The sequence below is a fragment of the Daphnia pulicaria genome, chromosome 10 (genome assembly GCF_021234035.1).
Source record: "Daphnia pulicaria isolate SC F1-1A chromosome 10, SC_F0-13Bv2, whole genome shotgun sequence".
In the NCBI taxonomy this organism is placed as follows: domain Eukaryota; kingdom Metazoa; phylum Arthropoda; class Branchiopoda; order Diplostraca; family Daphniidae; genus Daphnia; species Daphnia pulicaria.
This window is the reverse complement of record NC_060922.1, coordinates 3,056,468-3,071,108: the sequence shown is the minus strand read 5'-3', so window position 1 is coordinate 3,071,108 and position 14,641 is coordinate 3,056,468. Positions and strand designations below refer to the sequence as shown.

Here is a 14,641-nt window from a genome sequence, read left to right as displayed (position 1 = left end):
TAACTGTGAGCTTTCTAGACTCACTCACAAAGGGATTTCGGCGCAATTTTTATCTTCCTTTCTGATGATGAGACGCGCTGTTTAGACGCGGGTGTGAAGAGAACATCTGTTGGTCCATCTGGAAGTCTCGGCGAACCTTTTCCGTCTTTTTTTTCCTCACTCTCTCACATCTCCTTTCTCTCTCCCCTCCATCACTCCATCTCATTCGGCGCGTATTACATCGCCTTCAACAGCTTTGCTTGTCAATATAGTGACGTTCTAACACTATCTGTCTAAGAGAGGCCAGAGCTGAGGGGGAGGAGGAGAGCTAGGCAAAAGTCCACTGCGTGTATGTATATTCAGTATGCACTGCAGATAGAACGGGCCGAATACATGCAAAGGCCAGCCTACTCAACTATTATAGTCCGGCCCCTCTCTTCGTCAAGTCGTCCATCACGGCGTGTGAAAATCCCGAGCGCTACATACACGACTATAGGCAATATTATTCTGTCTCTCTCTCTCTCTCTCGTCTCTCTGATACACTATAGAAGCTTCGACTCTCCCTCGCCGTCGTGGCTGCTGCCCGATGCGGCTATTTGACTATTTAAATTTAGAATCCTTATGTATAGACTCTGCCGTGTGTATAGACACAGCAGAGAGAAAAGGGCCTTTTTTCCCTGCCGCTTTTTCTTTCTTTTCCGGATATTTTTTTTCCCCCAGCGTCACACCAGGCTGGCTTCACTTAATGATAATTTCCTTTTTTTTTCTGTCTCTCTATTTTTCTGTTTCTGTGACCGATTTTCTTCTCCAGTTGGTTGTGACGAGCGAGTGCTGGAAGATGGAATCGCCGTCCAAAAGGGAGCCTATATAGACGAGCTTTCGCTCTCGTCCGTGTTTCATTACTTCTATAGCCATCAACAGCTTCTCATTAACAGGGAAGTTCGGCCGGGAGTTTGTCAAAATGTTACACGTACTGCGCGACGTGATTGTTGTTATTCAGGACGAAATGTCTCAAGACACGGCAGTAGGGGGTCATTCAAAGTAGATGAGCATTAAAATAGTCGAAGGAAATAGGAGGCGATGAAACTGACACAAGCGAAAGAGGCGCATCCCAAGTTACGACGTGTCCGTCGCCATCTCCCAACTTCTTCTCGGCCGACACCTTGTATACACACAATATGAAACGACCGGAGAGACATTTCCTATAAATAATACCCATGAAAAAGGCAAGCAAAAAATAAAAAAAAAAGGAAAATCATAAAAAAAACACGCGCTCTAAAGTCCTATATTGCATTTGGGTTTTTTTTCTTATTACAGTACGCGGCCATTTTCCTTTTTTACTATAACAGCGTCGTCGTTTGCCCCCCTGTGGCTATATAGGTAGACTAGCCGTTTCGTTTCTGATTCTTTTCCGCAACCGATTTTCTTTCATTTGAAAATGGGAACTGCGTAGCAGGAAGAGTGTGTTTTTGGTGTGTTTCCAAAGATGCGTCGTTAAAAGGTGAATGTTGCCAATTCATTTTCTCGGTATTCTAATAACGCGACCTCATCGCAAGAGGAGGGTATATCCTATACGGGCGTAATCCCAGTATTTAATCAAAAGAGTTAGTGAACACATCCCCATTGTTTCAATCGTGGTTTCCAAATTTGGATCCGATTCCGAGTTTCGAAAGGAAACGCCAACTGAGGGAAATTTTCTATTTCGTTGGGGGGAAAGTTGCGTCAAATGGCGGAGAAATCGGTTGGTTTTTCTCCACAAACAAAAAAAAAAAAATATATAACCAAACACCAAAAACAAAACGGTTCACGATTCATTTATCTATCCGAGTCGTGATATTACATATTGGTTATTGAGCAGCAGCTGCGGGGTAGAAATCGCTCGCTGCTGGAAGCCATCAGCACACACAAAATAACCCTTCTTTTTTTTTCTTCTCCGTGCACAGCTAGCTAGCGCCTTCCCCATTTCCTTCTGACTGTCTAGATAGACTGCTGCTTATATGTATAATATAAGAAGGTCTCTCCATGACCATTTATAATGCATATCTACAAGTTAGAGAATCTCCCCGGGAGAGGAGAAGAAAAAAATTCGAAAGGGGAAAAAAAAGGAGGAATTTTCTGTCGAAATGTTCGTTCCCCGTTATCGTACGGCCGGCCGTGTTAGGCTCCGTCATCAGGACCTCCTTTTGTTTTAATATATACACAAGAAAATCTAAAGATGAGAGAGAAAAAGTCTTACTGCCTACTGTCTATCTTTTTTTTCTTCTTCCCCCAGAACGGACTACCTTATATATACTGGATAACTATATGTAGAGTGCCCCGATGAAGCACCTGTCAAACAAATGCTGATCAACGAGACGTTAACAAGGTGATGGACCCCTCACCCCTTGGTTGAATCTTCACGCAAGACGCGACCGACTTCTAAGCCGCTTCTTGACCGTCGTTCATTTTTTTACTGGTAGAGAATTTTTTTTTTAACAACGCGATCCTATCGTGGAATAACTTCTATTTATTCTTTTTAAATTTAAAAAAACAAAAAGATCCAATGGGCGTATTCGGTGACCGCTATGAGACGATGTGTAGAAAGAAAAAATCCAAATGTTGAATCTTTCACAAAACAAAATCTTTTTCATTTTGTTTTTTACTTTCCTTTCTGGTTTTTGGTCGGTCGTCGGCAAAGCTGTACTGTACACAAGTTGAGGTGGATTGAATTATTATGCAGGTACGGGGAGAGGTACAACAACATATGGAGGGGGGGGGGAAGAAGGTTAAAAAAGAAGGAAAGAAAAAAATCAAAAGAAACAAAAAACAAAAATATGAAAATAATAGTAAATGACCGGTTGGACTCCCTCCTGCGTCCGCTCCTTATTGGGGAGCCCTCCTTGTTGAGGAAATGCTCTTGTCCGTATACAACATTACCATCTATAGAAAACGGTGCATGTGGATGATATATTTTCTGGCGTTCTTCTATTACTGCCCGCTCAGCGCCGGGTCGATTGGATAAAACAAAATAGTCGGGAACGATTCCGAAAGCCATCAAGAATTCAAGATGTTGAGCTCGTTTTCAGGGCAACAAAAAGAAAAAAAAAAAAAGAAGGAAAAGAAATGGGTCAGTTTTTACTTTTCATGTTAGGAAAGACAAGTTTGCGGTTGCCTTTTCTTTCATGCACCGAACCGAATTATCTTGGCTCCGACACACATGATTAATTATCTTTCCCAAAAAATGTTTCAATTTCACTAAGTCGTCTATCTTTTTCGAGCTCCGAAAACAGAAATAGTGCAAAACGAGGAGATACATAATCCGACCAAAACAGGACAACCTAGTCGCTTTATACATGTACATATATATTTTTTTCTCAGTGGTATTTTCTTGTTTGACTAGTTTTTTTCCCTTCTTCTTGGCTTCCAACACACACATGGCGCGACGAGCCGACAGAAATAACAATAGAAGTCAATTCATCTGCTGCTGGTTGTGTGGAAAAGCTCTAAGGTTGTTTCCAAACATCTTAATCAGTAGACGAAGGTTGCTGGGTCTAATTGTCTCACTTTCTTGCTACTCGAGCCCCCTTATGTCGGTGAGGTAACAGCAATCATTCTTCCTTCTTCCTCTCTTCTTCCCCCCCATCTCGGATCTCTATCCGTGGGAACTCGCGCGCAAAATAAAAATAAAAAAAGGTGGTAATGCGGGAACAACCGAAGAAGGTGCTCCCAACAAGAAGAAAAAAAAATGGGAATTTCAAATTGCGGCAGCCCTGAGTCCTGAGGTAATGGGGAATAAGGAGAGAGGGCGAGAGAGATGAGAGGGGAACCAAAAAAAAATAGAAAGAACTTCGAACCCTATAGGCTATATAGCATGATAAGAAGGTAAGAGGAGGAAAAAGAAGAAGCAGCAGAAGTGGCAGTGCTACAGAAAACAACAATAGAGACATCACTGACAAGTCCGTGGAAACTATGGAAGCTCTAATCCGCTAAACGCCAGCTAAAATGAAGGAGAACGAGGTAGAAATTAAAATGAGACTCGTTGGCATTTGTTATGTCTTTTCCCATGAAAGCCGAACAGCGCTACTACCAAGAAAAACCGCAAGGTTTTCCTATTTATTTATTTTTTTTTTTTTTTAAATTCTTATAGCTTCTTCTTGAAGCTGACATTTGGTTGCCGTTTCTTTCTTTGACCGTGATCAACCGGTCATTACTTTTCGTTTTGTATTTTTTCTGAGCAGAATCGACTGTTTGTTGAGACTCTGTTCTTTCATGTAAACAATGGAGTAATTAGGCAATAACAACAGCAGTTCCGGAATATAGAGTTAGTTATCATTTCCATCCCGCTTTCACGGCTTTTGTGGATGACAGAAGAAGGGGGGGGGGAAAGGAGGAGGAGGAGACAGTCACGTGACTTGAAGGGAGCAACAAGCCAACACAATTCAAGGCTCTCTGCCAGGGTAGTATATACTGGGGGGTTGCACGCCGAGGTATAGAGTGCCGGAGCGTTTTTCTACTCCAGCATAGCAGTGTAGTATACTCCGTCACATAGGCAGCAGCCAGTCGGCGGAAGTGCCGGTCAAACATACAACCCCTCTTTCTTTCTTTTCTCTTTTTTACTCTGGCAGTTGCATAGAGAGAGAAAGAGAGACAGACAGGCCTGCTGGTGGCAGCTTGAAAAAACATGCGTGCTTATATACAAGATAATTGACATCCGCTCGCCAGAAAATTACTCCGTCACAATAATTAGTGCCCCCCCCCCTTCTTTTTTTTTTACCAACGCTACCGTAAGCATATACATATGTATGTGTAGTCCTATACTCTGCACTTATGGTGTGCCGGTGAAGAGGAACCGTCCCCAATCGCCAGATAACATCACCGATAAGAAGAAAAGGGAAATCAATCAAAAAACGCCGCGCAAGTCATGAATCATTCGTCGATAATGTCGATGCTTTCAAATCCATTAAGGGTTGGCGGTGACTTGGGTGACACGGGTGTTTCTTTTGTCATAATTTATGACCCCAAAGAAACCCGCCCGAAACGTCGTAAAAACAACAAAAAAGAAAAAAAAAAACAGAAAAGAGCTGAAGAAAAAAAGAAGAAAACGGTCATCACCGGCGGTTTTTCACTTGCGGAGTTGGCTTGAATGAAACGGAGATTATACCAGCATCCATCAAACGGATGCGCCGTGTGCGGAAGTCAAAGAGGAAAAAGAGAACGGCAAGGCATTCTTTGTAACTAATTCGGGAATCCCGCGAGTTGTTGGGCTAGAACGTGACGTTGACAAGTGGCCGTGCACAGTTTGCCAACGAAACGTCGAGGACGCAACTCGTCGGCTGACGGGCAGGACAATAGAAGACGGACGACGAACAATCGACAGAGCGGGACGGAATGTCGGCTGCTGCTGCCATACTCTCTATTGCTGCTACTGCGTGTTTCAGGTGTTGAAGAGCAACACAACCTTTTTTTTTCTTCTGTCTCAATTGAAAAGCAACAACTAAACGTTTTATCTTGATAAATCATCGTTGTAAAAATGTGGGAGAGAAAGTAGAAGAAGAAGAAGAGCGGGTGTGTGTTGTGAAGGCAACGTTTTGTCACGTTCGAATCGTGAGAGACAGTTCACCTGATGGCCATGGATATAAACATGACGTCGGGACAAGGACACTCTTCTAAATCCACCTACATCGCTTGAATTTCACCTTTCACCTTTCGGTGTTTTCCTCTTTCCCAGGTTGTAATACATCCGAAATGTTTTACCTTCCTTTTTTTGGGTAGTACAGAAGCGAGGGGGGGGGGGGAATTTGCATTCACCTGACATACCGTGTTACTGTCGTCTACTTTAGTATTTGGCCTCATCAAAGAATGTACTCGCGTGTCAAAGTAACACATGCGCAATCCAATTTCAAAGTAGTGCAGCGTGGAATTTGACTTGTCAACAGCAGAGACGATGGCAATAAAAGAAACAAAAAGCTTTGGCAATGTCGTTGGTCTTTTCGCTCCACTTTATGGAGGTAGACAAAAAGGGCGTCAAAAGTAAGTCTCCCCCGGTTGATGGGTTGTTAAAAAACAAACAAAAAAAAAACAGTTTCAGTTTGTACTAAACAAACTGAAAACAAACGACGATAAATCAATCAGTAAGCCAATTGCACGTTAGGCTTGTTGGTCTTACGACAAGGAAAAACAATAAGAGAGAAACACACAAAAGATTCGTCTGGGGGGTTTTCAAATATTCGAATCCCAACTCGATTGATGTGCAGTTGGAAGTCGACGAGTACCTCGGGGGTCATTAGCATATAACCCGTGAAGAGTTGAATAACACAGAAATTATATAGAGAAAATGATGAATGATGTTGTGTCCTACCTGACGCGAAGAGAAGGACGACAACAGCTGTGTATCCGGTAATGAGAGAGCCACGATGCTCCATCTTTGCCACTATTAAAATTTCGGATTTCTCTTTACAATAAACAAATGATTCTTATTCACGAAAACACACACTCGGTATATATATAAGACGTGTTGGCCAAATAATTGGCAATAATAATCTATGCCTCAGAGATTTGAGCAGCAAAGCAAAGGTAATTAGGGGGCCACAACAGAACACACTGAATCAATACGTTTCCACTTTTCGGTCAACAATAGAGTTGGGCTGAAACGCATCAAAGATGAGCACGTGTCACACTAAATTCCGGTTGGAATGGCGCGCGCGCGCGTGCGGAAACGGGAGTCGAATAGAACGAGATCCGTCGTCTGATCCGGTCGGCACACAACTGACTGCAGTGCCAGCCAGCGGGTGTTTCCATCCGTTTGCCTTCCAACAACCCCAACAACGAGTCGAGTCTGCCTAGGTAGGTAACGGCGAGAGAGAGAGAGCGTGTTGTTTTCGGACGGCTGGAAAAACACGTTCGCCTTGACTGTGTGCATTTGGCGTCAATCACAAATCGCAGCGGTTTAATTTCTCCTCTTGTTTTGAAGAAAACAGAAACGAAAAATCGCCAGCAGCGCCGGCAAATAGCCAGAAACCATTGGTTCTCATCTTTCCTTGACTCAACGCATACCGAGGGGTCCGTCCCTCTGTTGGATTATGTTTCGGCTGCCATCTGGCGGACTAATAATTAGACCCGATTTCACACATCAGTTCGAAATAGAAGCCACCACACACAGTGAACTGAACGAATGAGTCAGCCCTTTTTTTGTCTATTCTATTAGGGGCTGTAAAATGTATTGTCATCTAAGCTTTTTCAAATCAAAGCCTTGGCAATAAATGAATTAGCAACGGCATTTTCAATTTCTGCTGATAGTGCCCGATCAATTTAAACAGTTTGTCAAGACCTCTAAAGACCTCTAATGAAATTGAAATGCGAGAAATCAGCCTTGTTATTTATTTTTGTATGTTCTTAATGTCACTCATGAGCGATCACCAAGTAGCGTTAAAGAAAAATCAAAGTGGTATATTCTTTGGCATTTTGAACTATAGCGGCAGTTGTCAAACTAAGCGATCAATGGCCTATCATCACATCTCGCATTGCCGTTCGAATGGCTTTGAATCGGAGATACGTTCCCTTCCGAGAAAAATAATCAACTTCCCAACTTTACGATAGTGTCATAAATAATACAACGAATCTCACGACATCAAGTTCCGAACTTGACTTTCCTGTTCAAGTTCGCGCGTCAAACGTACATATTTCGTTCCGAGAAAGACAGTTTTATTAAGGAATTTTCATTTCACCTGTCGAGCAGTCAGCACGGTAAACATAGCAACGACGATAAAATAAGCGCTAGATGATTGCACTGAGCCACAAGCGGCAGTTAACATGAATCATTTACTTCCGTCTTCAAGTGAGGGCATTTGAAAAGCCGTTTCGGTTCAGAATTTTTGCTAAAGGGACCCAAAAAAGATATAGGAATTACCTGCAGCTAATGAAAACAACAGCCATTTTAGTCCCAGCCTTGAGTCCGAGTTTAGTATAAACAGGACGGTTTCTCATCCTGGATATTTGAGACCGCTTCTGACTTTATTAAGATCTTATCTAACGAGCGAATCTAATGCACAACGTAACAAATGCTTGTTTTGTAACAGCAACATTAAAACAAGTCGTTCTACTTTCGGATACCATTTATTCTGTTTGATTTGAAGTCGTGAACATATTTATTCCGTTGGCACAGACGTAGTGAAACCAACCAATGAAAAGGGGAAAACATTTTAAAAAACGGTACCATTCAGAGAGGGAACTGATACGGATGGCTGACCACCGCTCCATAATTATTCAAATGAGCCACGAGCGATAGATAACCCTTTTCACCGCAGAGACCCATCATTTGGTTCCCTCGCCGCTCAGTTTTCTTCAACACACTATATAGAATGTAGAAAAGAAATTAAATAAAAAAAGCTCTTTATTTATTTCACAGCATTGATGCAGCCGTATATGTTCAAATTATTTATTCAAAATGACAAATAAATTCCACTGAGATGCTAATAACGGAGTCAGGAAACGAAGTAGTCACTGCGCATTAATAGCTAGGTAAACTTATATGATCAAGTTATTAGCGTCAGACGACCAAGCAATCACAATATAAACGCACCAACCCATCCATCTTCCTTCTATGCCTAAGGCTCAATGGAAACATCACGAAGAAACGGAAAGCGAGGAAAATGTTGACAGAGCGTGACATTGCGCCTGAGTAAACATACAAGGTACCGATATACAAGGAGGATCGCCGCACAATGTTTGCACAACACCGACTGCCCTCTTTATTTTCTTGTTAAAATAATATCAATATAGGTGTACGTTAGGGCTTTACACAATGCACTCTTTATATAAAATATGTGCATGCATTTTCATTGATGTCAATTGCGTTTGTTGTAAATATAGACCAACATTGACCATCACAAATTGGTTCAGTTGGTCAACGGGAAACAATAGCGAATTTCTCTATTTACTGACGAGAGTGAATGGCGTGCGACTGTGTGAGACTAAATCATTGGAAATTTGGAAGGAAAATTTTGATCCCTTTCTAGATTGAAAAAAGAATAATTTCTTTACGGTAATTTATCTAGCAATCTAGCGTTGGAAGTTTCTTTTAGTCACTACTAGATGGCACAATACCTCGTAATATCCCGAGAACCGTCGATCCGTCCCTATAACCGTCCCAAAGAAAAAAAATTCTTAGAGGGATGACTGTTTGGGGTTTTTTCCCCTCGTCCCGTGACATGTCCCGGGCTTAAACGTCACGGGCCACAGCCGGACGGAGGTGGGAAAATTTTGCCTTTCTTCTAGTAGGTGATATTTACCCTTCCTACAAAATAAAACAAAATAGAAATCGCGACAACACCTGGGAGAGTTATCTATAACGGGGGAAAGGGGGAAAAGGGGGAAATGGGTCAAAAATAAAAAAATCTCATTTTCAATTCGAAATTCTAATACTAAATGTTTATCGAAAAAAAATTTCCCTTTTTTCTGCCAGAAATAGAACACGTTCCATGCAGAAATCTTGTCGATACACACATTCGCGCACATCCACAGCAAATTCAATTAAATCGTATAAATTGCGCTCGATCGTTTGGCCCCTTGACGTCAGCCGCCGGCCCGCCGCTCAGAAAAAGAAGATGAATCATCGTTTATTTGATGAAGTTCTGGCTGTTACTTTATTGCGAGCCCGAAGGGCGAAGCTAATAATCGCATACGCAGAAAAAAAAAAGCCATGTCACTTTGTCTGTATGTATGTATGTATGTATGTAACGCTCCATAGCTCGGGCGTTTTACGACACATTTCAGACTTTTTGGTCTTAAAAACTAGACAAATAATATGCGGTGCGACCAGAACAAAAATAATTTTATTTACTTGATTAGTTCTCCTGTAATTAATGAAAAACTGCTAAAATATTTACTTAACGACTAGTGACATCTGGCGGTTGCGACTACAACTTTTTCACTTTCCTATAAAATCACCACCAGATGTTATTTATGTTTTGTAGTTATTTGACTAAATGATGGTTATTTTTAAATTCAATTATTGAACTTTATGTGTAAAAATTGGAAAATATGAGTTGATCAAACCAAACGTAAATAACTTGCAAGGATATTGAACTGTGTCAGAAAAATCCCGTTTTAAGACCAAAAAGTCTGTGAAAAAAGCGTGAATTGTGAATAAGTCCGACTTAATCATAGGCCCTGAATTTGTCATTTAAGACAGTTTTCAACTGGCTTACGACTATCCCTTCGTGGCGAGCTGATAAGCTTGCTTTTCTATCTTAATCGCATACACAGAAAAATAAAAACCATGTCACTTTGTCTGTCTGTCTGCCTGTCTGTCTGTGTGTATGTAACGCTCCATAGCTCGGGTGTTTCACGACAGATTTTGGACTTTTTGGTCTTAAAATTTAGACAAAAAATATGCGATGCGACCAGAACAAAAATAATTTCATTTGCTTAATTAGTTCTCCCGTTGCTATAAACATTGCATAGCGACTAGTGACATCTGGCGGTTGAACTACAGCTTTTTCACTTTAGGTCGAAATAAATCACCACTAGATGTCCATAGCATCGCCGTTATGACGCAATAATTAATGTCCCAACCATGACGCAATAACCAGATTTCATAAATGAAAGTAGACAATTCGTTACGAAATACGAATGGGGATTGAGAAGAATCAGGTATATATAGAGCTCAATGATTTCTAGTTAGAAATAGTATTTATTCATCAACATCAACAATTGATCAATCCATGTGAATTGAAAAAAAAAAAAAAAACATAAACGACGTGCGCCTCCCGTGTCGTCGTGACTTTACGCGGGTCGTAACATCATCAACATTTTGTTAATTTCTTTCAATTTCTTTCAATTTAATTTTATTTCGAATTGAATAAATGAATGAACGAGACTTTTATATATTTTTCTTGATTAGCCAATAACTTTCAATGATTGCCTTTGATAGCGGGTGCGTTGCTCTTCTGATGGCCGTTGATGTTGTTGTTCAAATTCAATTTCGGCAGAATGATTCGCCCGTTTTCCGTCGTCAACTTGGCCGTCCCCGGTTGATTCGTTGGTTGTTGTGGCTGTTGATGTTGTTGAGTGACGGGCCGGTGGTGTTTATGATAGGGAACTGCTGAATGATTCAAAAAAGAAACCAACAAACCCTCAAATGAATCGAAATCGATTGGCTCAACAACAACATCCATTGAAAATCGAGAAATTACTAAAGGCAGCGCAGGGCACGGCCGTGCAGCCAAGGCCGGCGGCAACGTCGTGTAAGCGTACATGGCGTCCGGGCAACGCTGGGTCGTGTGGGTGCACTTTTCCACCGGCATCGTCGTCGTCGTCCTGCTCATCCCATTGGTGGACTCGGTCTCGATGACGTCGCCGTACGTCAGTCCGTTGGTGGTGGCGGCGTCTTCGCGGTCCGTCGCCGAATCGACCAGCGGCAGCAAAGTCCGCCCGCCTTGCACCAGCCTCAGCTGATCTTTTGCGGGAAATTTGATAAAAATAGAAAAACCCCAGCAACGTGGAAGAAAGAATAAAGAAAGTTTTGGCCCGGTTTACTGAAGAGGTAGACTTGGAGTTGCTGGAAGGAATAGGATCCGTCGTAGGGGCGGAGTCCGACGGTGACGGCGTCTTTGCGCAATTCGTCGATGAGCCGCTTGGCAAACACCTGCTCGTTGGCCTGCCCGATGCGGATTTGCATTTGCTTCCAGTCCAGCAGCTGTTGGAAGATCTTCCTCTCCAAATTGTACCTGCCACTTACAAATAGAAAAACGCATTTCCAATTTTAAATCATTTCAACATTATTTGATTATTTCACCTTCGGGTTTTGGCTTGAGCGGCGCGGATGACGGAAATGGGAATTTCCGCTTTGTACTTGATCCGCTCGCTGTGCGGATGAGTCGCCGTCGGCGGGTGGGCAGACGACGGAACTCTCCGTCCCGACATTGGACAGGATCGACTGACGGCCTGACGGCCAAATCGGTGGCCACTTGGCTGGATTTGACGAGCGGCTCCAAATGGACCGTTTTGATGTTGCTGAGGCCGTGGCTGCTTCCGTCGCCACCGCTTCCGCCCGTCCCAGGAGCGCAACCGTCCGACACGTACTGCGACAAATTGGGTCTCTGCTGCTGTTGGTGGTAACGCAATCCAGGCAGGTGCTGCTCATCGTCGCTTTCCGATCCAGAATCGTCCGAGTAGCGCTGACGCGACTTCCAGCGGAGTTCTTCATCATTGGGCGGGGGGCGAGGATCCGTCAAGGATCACCTGATCCTCCGACGCCTCAATTCGCTCTCCGTTTCGCCCAGTCTCACTCCAGCGCTCGACAGCTGGATCTTTTAAAATAAAAATTAAGTTAATTCAATCAATTTCAATTAAAATTCTGTTTTAACAATGGAACCTCTGTTCCGTCCTTGTTCTCGCTGAAGAAAGATTCTTCCACTTGCGTCTGAGTGGCGCTGTCCTCCAGTCGGCTGACGGTGCGGCTCTTGTGTCCGGCCAAATGCGGAAGTTGAACCATCGACGACCGGCCCGACATTTGACTGTCGGTCGGGTAGTCCATCGAATCAGCGTAGATCAGCGAGAACGTCAGAAAAAAAACACAAATCACTTGAACTTTAAATTCATAGATTCTTATTCAATTGAATTAAACGTCGACATAATTGGTTCAAAATGACCAAACATTTCTTACACTAGGTTGACCGAGTGGTTAAAGTGGCTATACCTAAGATAATGCTCTGCAAAGAGACGTGGGTTCGAATCCCACACTGGTATGGTAACGTCTCTTCTGAAATATCGAATTGAGGCACAATGAAAGTGAAAAAACTCGGATAAAAATATTTCTGGTGTTCATTTTTTGTTAAATTTCAAATTTAATATTCTAATTTAAAAAATTTAAATAAAATAATTGAACTTTAATTCAAATTTTAATTTTAATATCAAAAGCTGTATGTGGCAAGAGCAAAATAAACAGAAACATCAGTCACCGAATCCAACAGAAAACTCAAACAAATGTTTCACATTAAAGAGAGAAACAACTTCAAGCTTGTTTCTCTGTGAAATGTTCGGTTCAATAACCTGAGAGTTATTCTTTACAGTAAGCGCGCCTTGGCCCTTGAAGCTAAATTCCAACCAAAGCTTCAACTTCTGTCAACAGCCAGCAATACAGGAGTAAGTATTGAGTAATGCTTCTATTATTGAGAATACAAACTAATTTGTAATTTGTTGTTTGTGTTTTAGGAAAGCGGTGAAATTAAGTGTCCAATGAGGGATGGAGCTGCTCATGTTCTTCGCTGCTTGAAAGTCTGGTATGATCTTCCTTCTGCAGTTCTTCTGGATTAATCGGGATTAATGCTCTCAACATGATGGACTGGTTCATGAGCCGCATGAAAGCACGTCCTAAACACCTCTCATGCATAGCAATCAGCTCCTTCCATGTAGCAGCTTGCCAATGGGTGGAGAGGGTTAAACCAAACAACAATGAGGCATCTTCCATTCAGAGTCCATTGCAGGTATGTTGACAGTTTTAATTGGCTAGTATTCAGGTTGTCTAATAAATTTTAATTGATAGGTTGTTCCTGAACCACTCTCTAAGAAACGCTGTGTTGAAAAAGGGAAACATGACCATGCTTTGAAAATATTCTAAATTCTATGTTTTCAAAACGGAAACACAAGGTTTAAAAAATGGAGTAAATTTCTTTTTCTCATTTTTACCTTCGCGCCACTTTTGACATTAAACCTAATAAACGCCCCTCATTAAACGACACATGATTTAACTAAACATTGCGTTAAGAAAAGGTAAAAATGTTAACTTTTTGCATCTCTTTGGCGGGATGTAAAAAACAAACATTTTGAAACATCAACAAATGAAATAAGTATATATCGCGTGAATTGGTTTGATAATCAAGTTTATTGCAAACCTTATCTTTAGTTTGTATACATCCTAGCAGAAAATTATCAACGGCTTGTTTCGTCCAAATTTCACACAGCGGCGGTAGAATAATCATTCAACATACTTAATAAAAGGCCCGTGCCACTTATTTAATATAACTGCGATGGGTATTGAACTCGGGTCTCCCGGGTCCCAATTCGATGCTGATCCACTGTGCCATTCTAGATATATTTCGAATCCTTCACAATCATGTCATTTTAGACGATGGGCGTTGGGACCTTTGAAAATTTTTCCGAATATCCAAACATCACTTCCAATTCGCTTCGTAGCACCCATCACACACACCACACAAATGAATTAAAAAACATTATGTGAGCCATTTGGCGACACACTCGATGCATAGATATGCTTAGTCAACAATATCGACGGACAAACTAGATGTATAGGCCATTTCACGCACCGTGCCTATGCACGTTACGTATGTTTAGGCAATACGCATACATATAGCATACGAAAGAAACAGTGCTTAATCTCTTGAATCGTAGTTATTTGAAAAAGTTATTTATGGCTTTCTTGAAACTATGTTTGGAATTGTCCCGTCAATGAATTTTTTTTATCTAATAAAATGAATATATAGAGGATGCAGAGGATTAGATTTTTACCAAATTAGGTATAAATGCATTAGCTGCAAATTAAGGTATTCAACTTTAAAGTTAATTCATTTATTTATGTAAATAAAATTTTGTAAGAATTTCGAGAAATATGCAAATTAGGGGAGGGATAACAAGGCCACGGCTTCCAGCATAGCCTGGGGTTCTT

General features: G+C 41.7%; 2 protein-coding genes across 5 annotated transcripts in view; both read right to left on the bottom strand.

The window, feature by feature from the left end:
* The window catches only part of LOC124313978 (inactive tyrosine-protein kinase transmembrane receptor ROR1-like), a 109,692-nt gene extending 102,959 nt beyond the window's left edge, over positions 1-6,733 (bottom strand). Inside the window, exon 1 of the mRNA XM_046778895.1 lies at positions 6,317-6,733. Within this exon, the coding sequence (XP_046634851.1) occupies positions 6,317-6,380 (64 nt within the window). The 5' untranslated portion in view covers positions 6,381-6,733. The remainder of the gene's footprint in view (positions 1-6,316) is intronic.
* A 3,896-nt stretch (positions 6,734-10,629) lies between these two features.
* Positions 10,630-12,776, bottom strand: LOC124314176. 4 transcript variants are annotated; one of them, XM_046779281.1, is made up of 6 exons: positions 12,656-12,776; positions 12,332-12,473; positions 11,753-12,266; positions 11,494-11,690; positions 11,151-11,413; positions 10,630-11,059 (listed from the first exon to the last, which is right to left on the bottom strand). In XM_046779281.1, the coding sequence occupies exons 3-6, from the start codon at positions 12,164-12,166 to the stop codon at positions 10,869-10,871; spliced, it is 1,065 nt and encodes a 354-aa protein (XP_046635237.1). In that variant the 5' UTR covers positions 12,167-12,266; positions 12,332-12,473; positions 12,656-12,776; the 3' UTR covers positions 10,630-10,868. The 4 variants fall into 4 exon arrangements, with proteins under 4 accessions (XP_046635237.1, XP_046635238.1, XP_046635239.1 ...); XM_046779282.1 differs by lacking the exon at positions 12,656-12,776 and having other exon boundaries at positions 12,332-12,638; XM_046779283.1 differs by lacking the exon at positions 12,656-12,776 and having other exon boundaries at positions 10,630-11,056; positions 12,332-12,636.
* Between the last annotated feature and the right edge of the window lie 1,865 nt (positions 12,777-14,641).

Excerpts from the sequence above, each read along its gene's own strand:
- LOC124314176 (XM_046779281.1), bottom strand. The coding sequence starts at position 12,166 with ATGATGAAGAACTCCGCTGGAAGTCGCGTCAGCGCTACTCGGACGATT. Across the intron at positions 11,414-11,493 it reads ACTCCAAGTCTACCTCTTCA|ATCAGCTGAGGCTGGTGCAA; the intron begins GTAAACCGGGCC and ends TTCCCGCAAAAG. Across the intron at positions 11,060-11,150 it reads CGTGCCCTGCGCTGCCTTTA|CAGTTCCCTATCATAAACAC; the intron begins GTAATTTCTCGA and ends TGAATCATTCAG.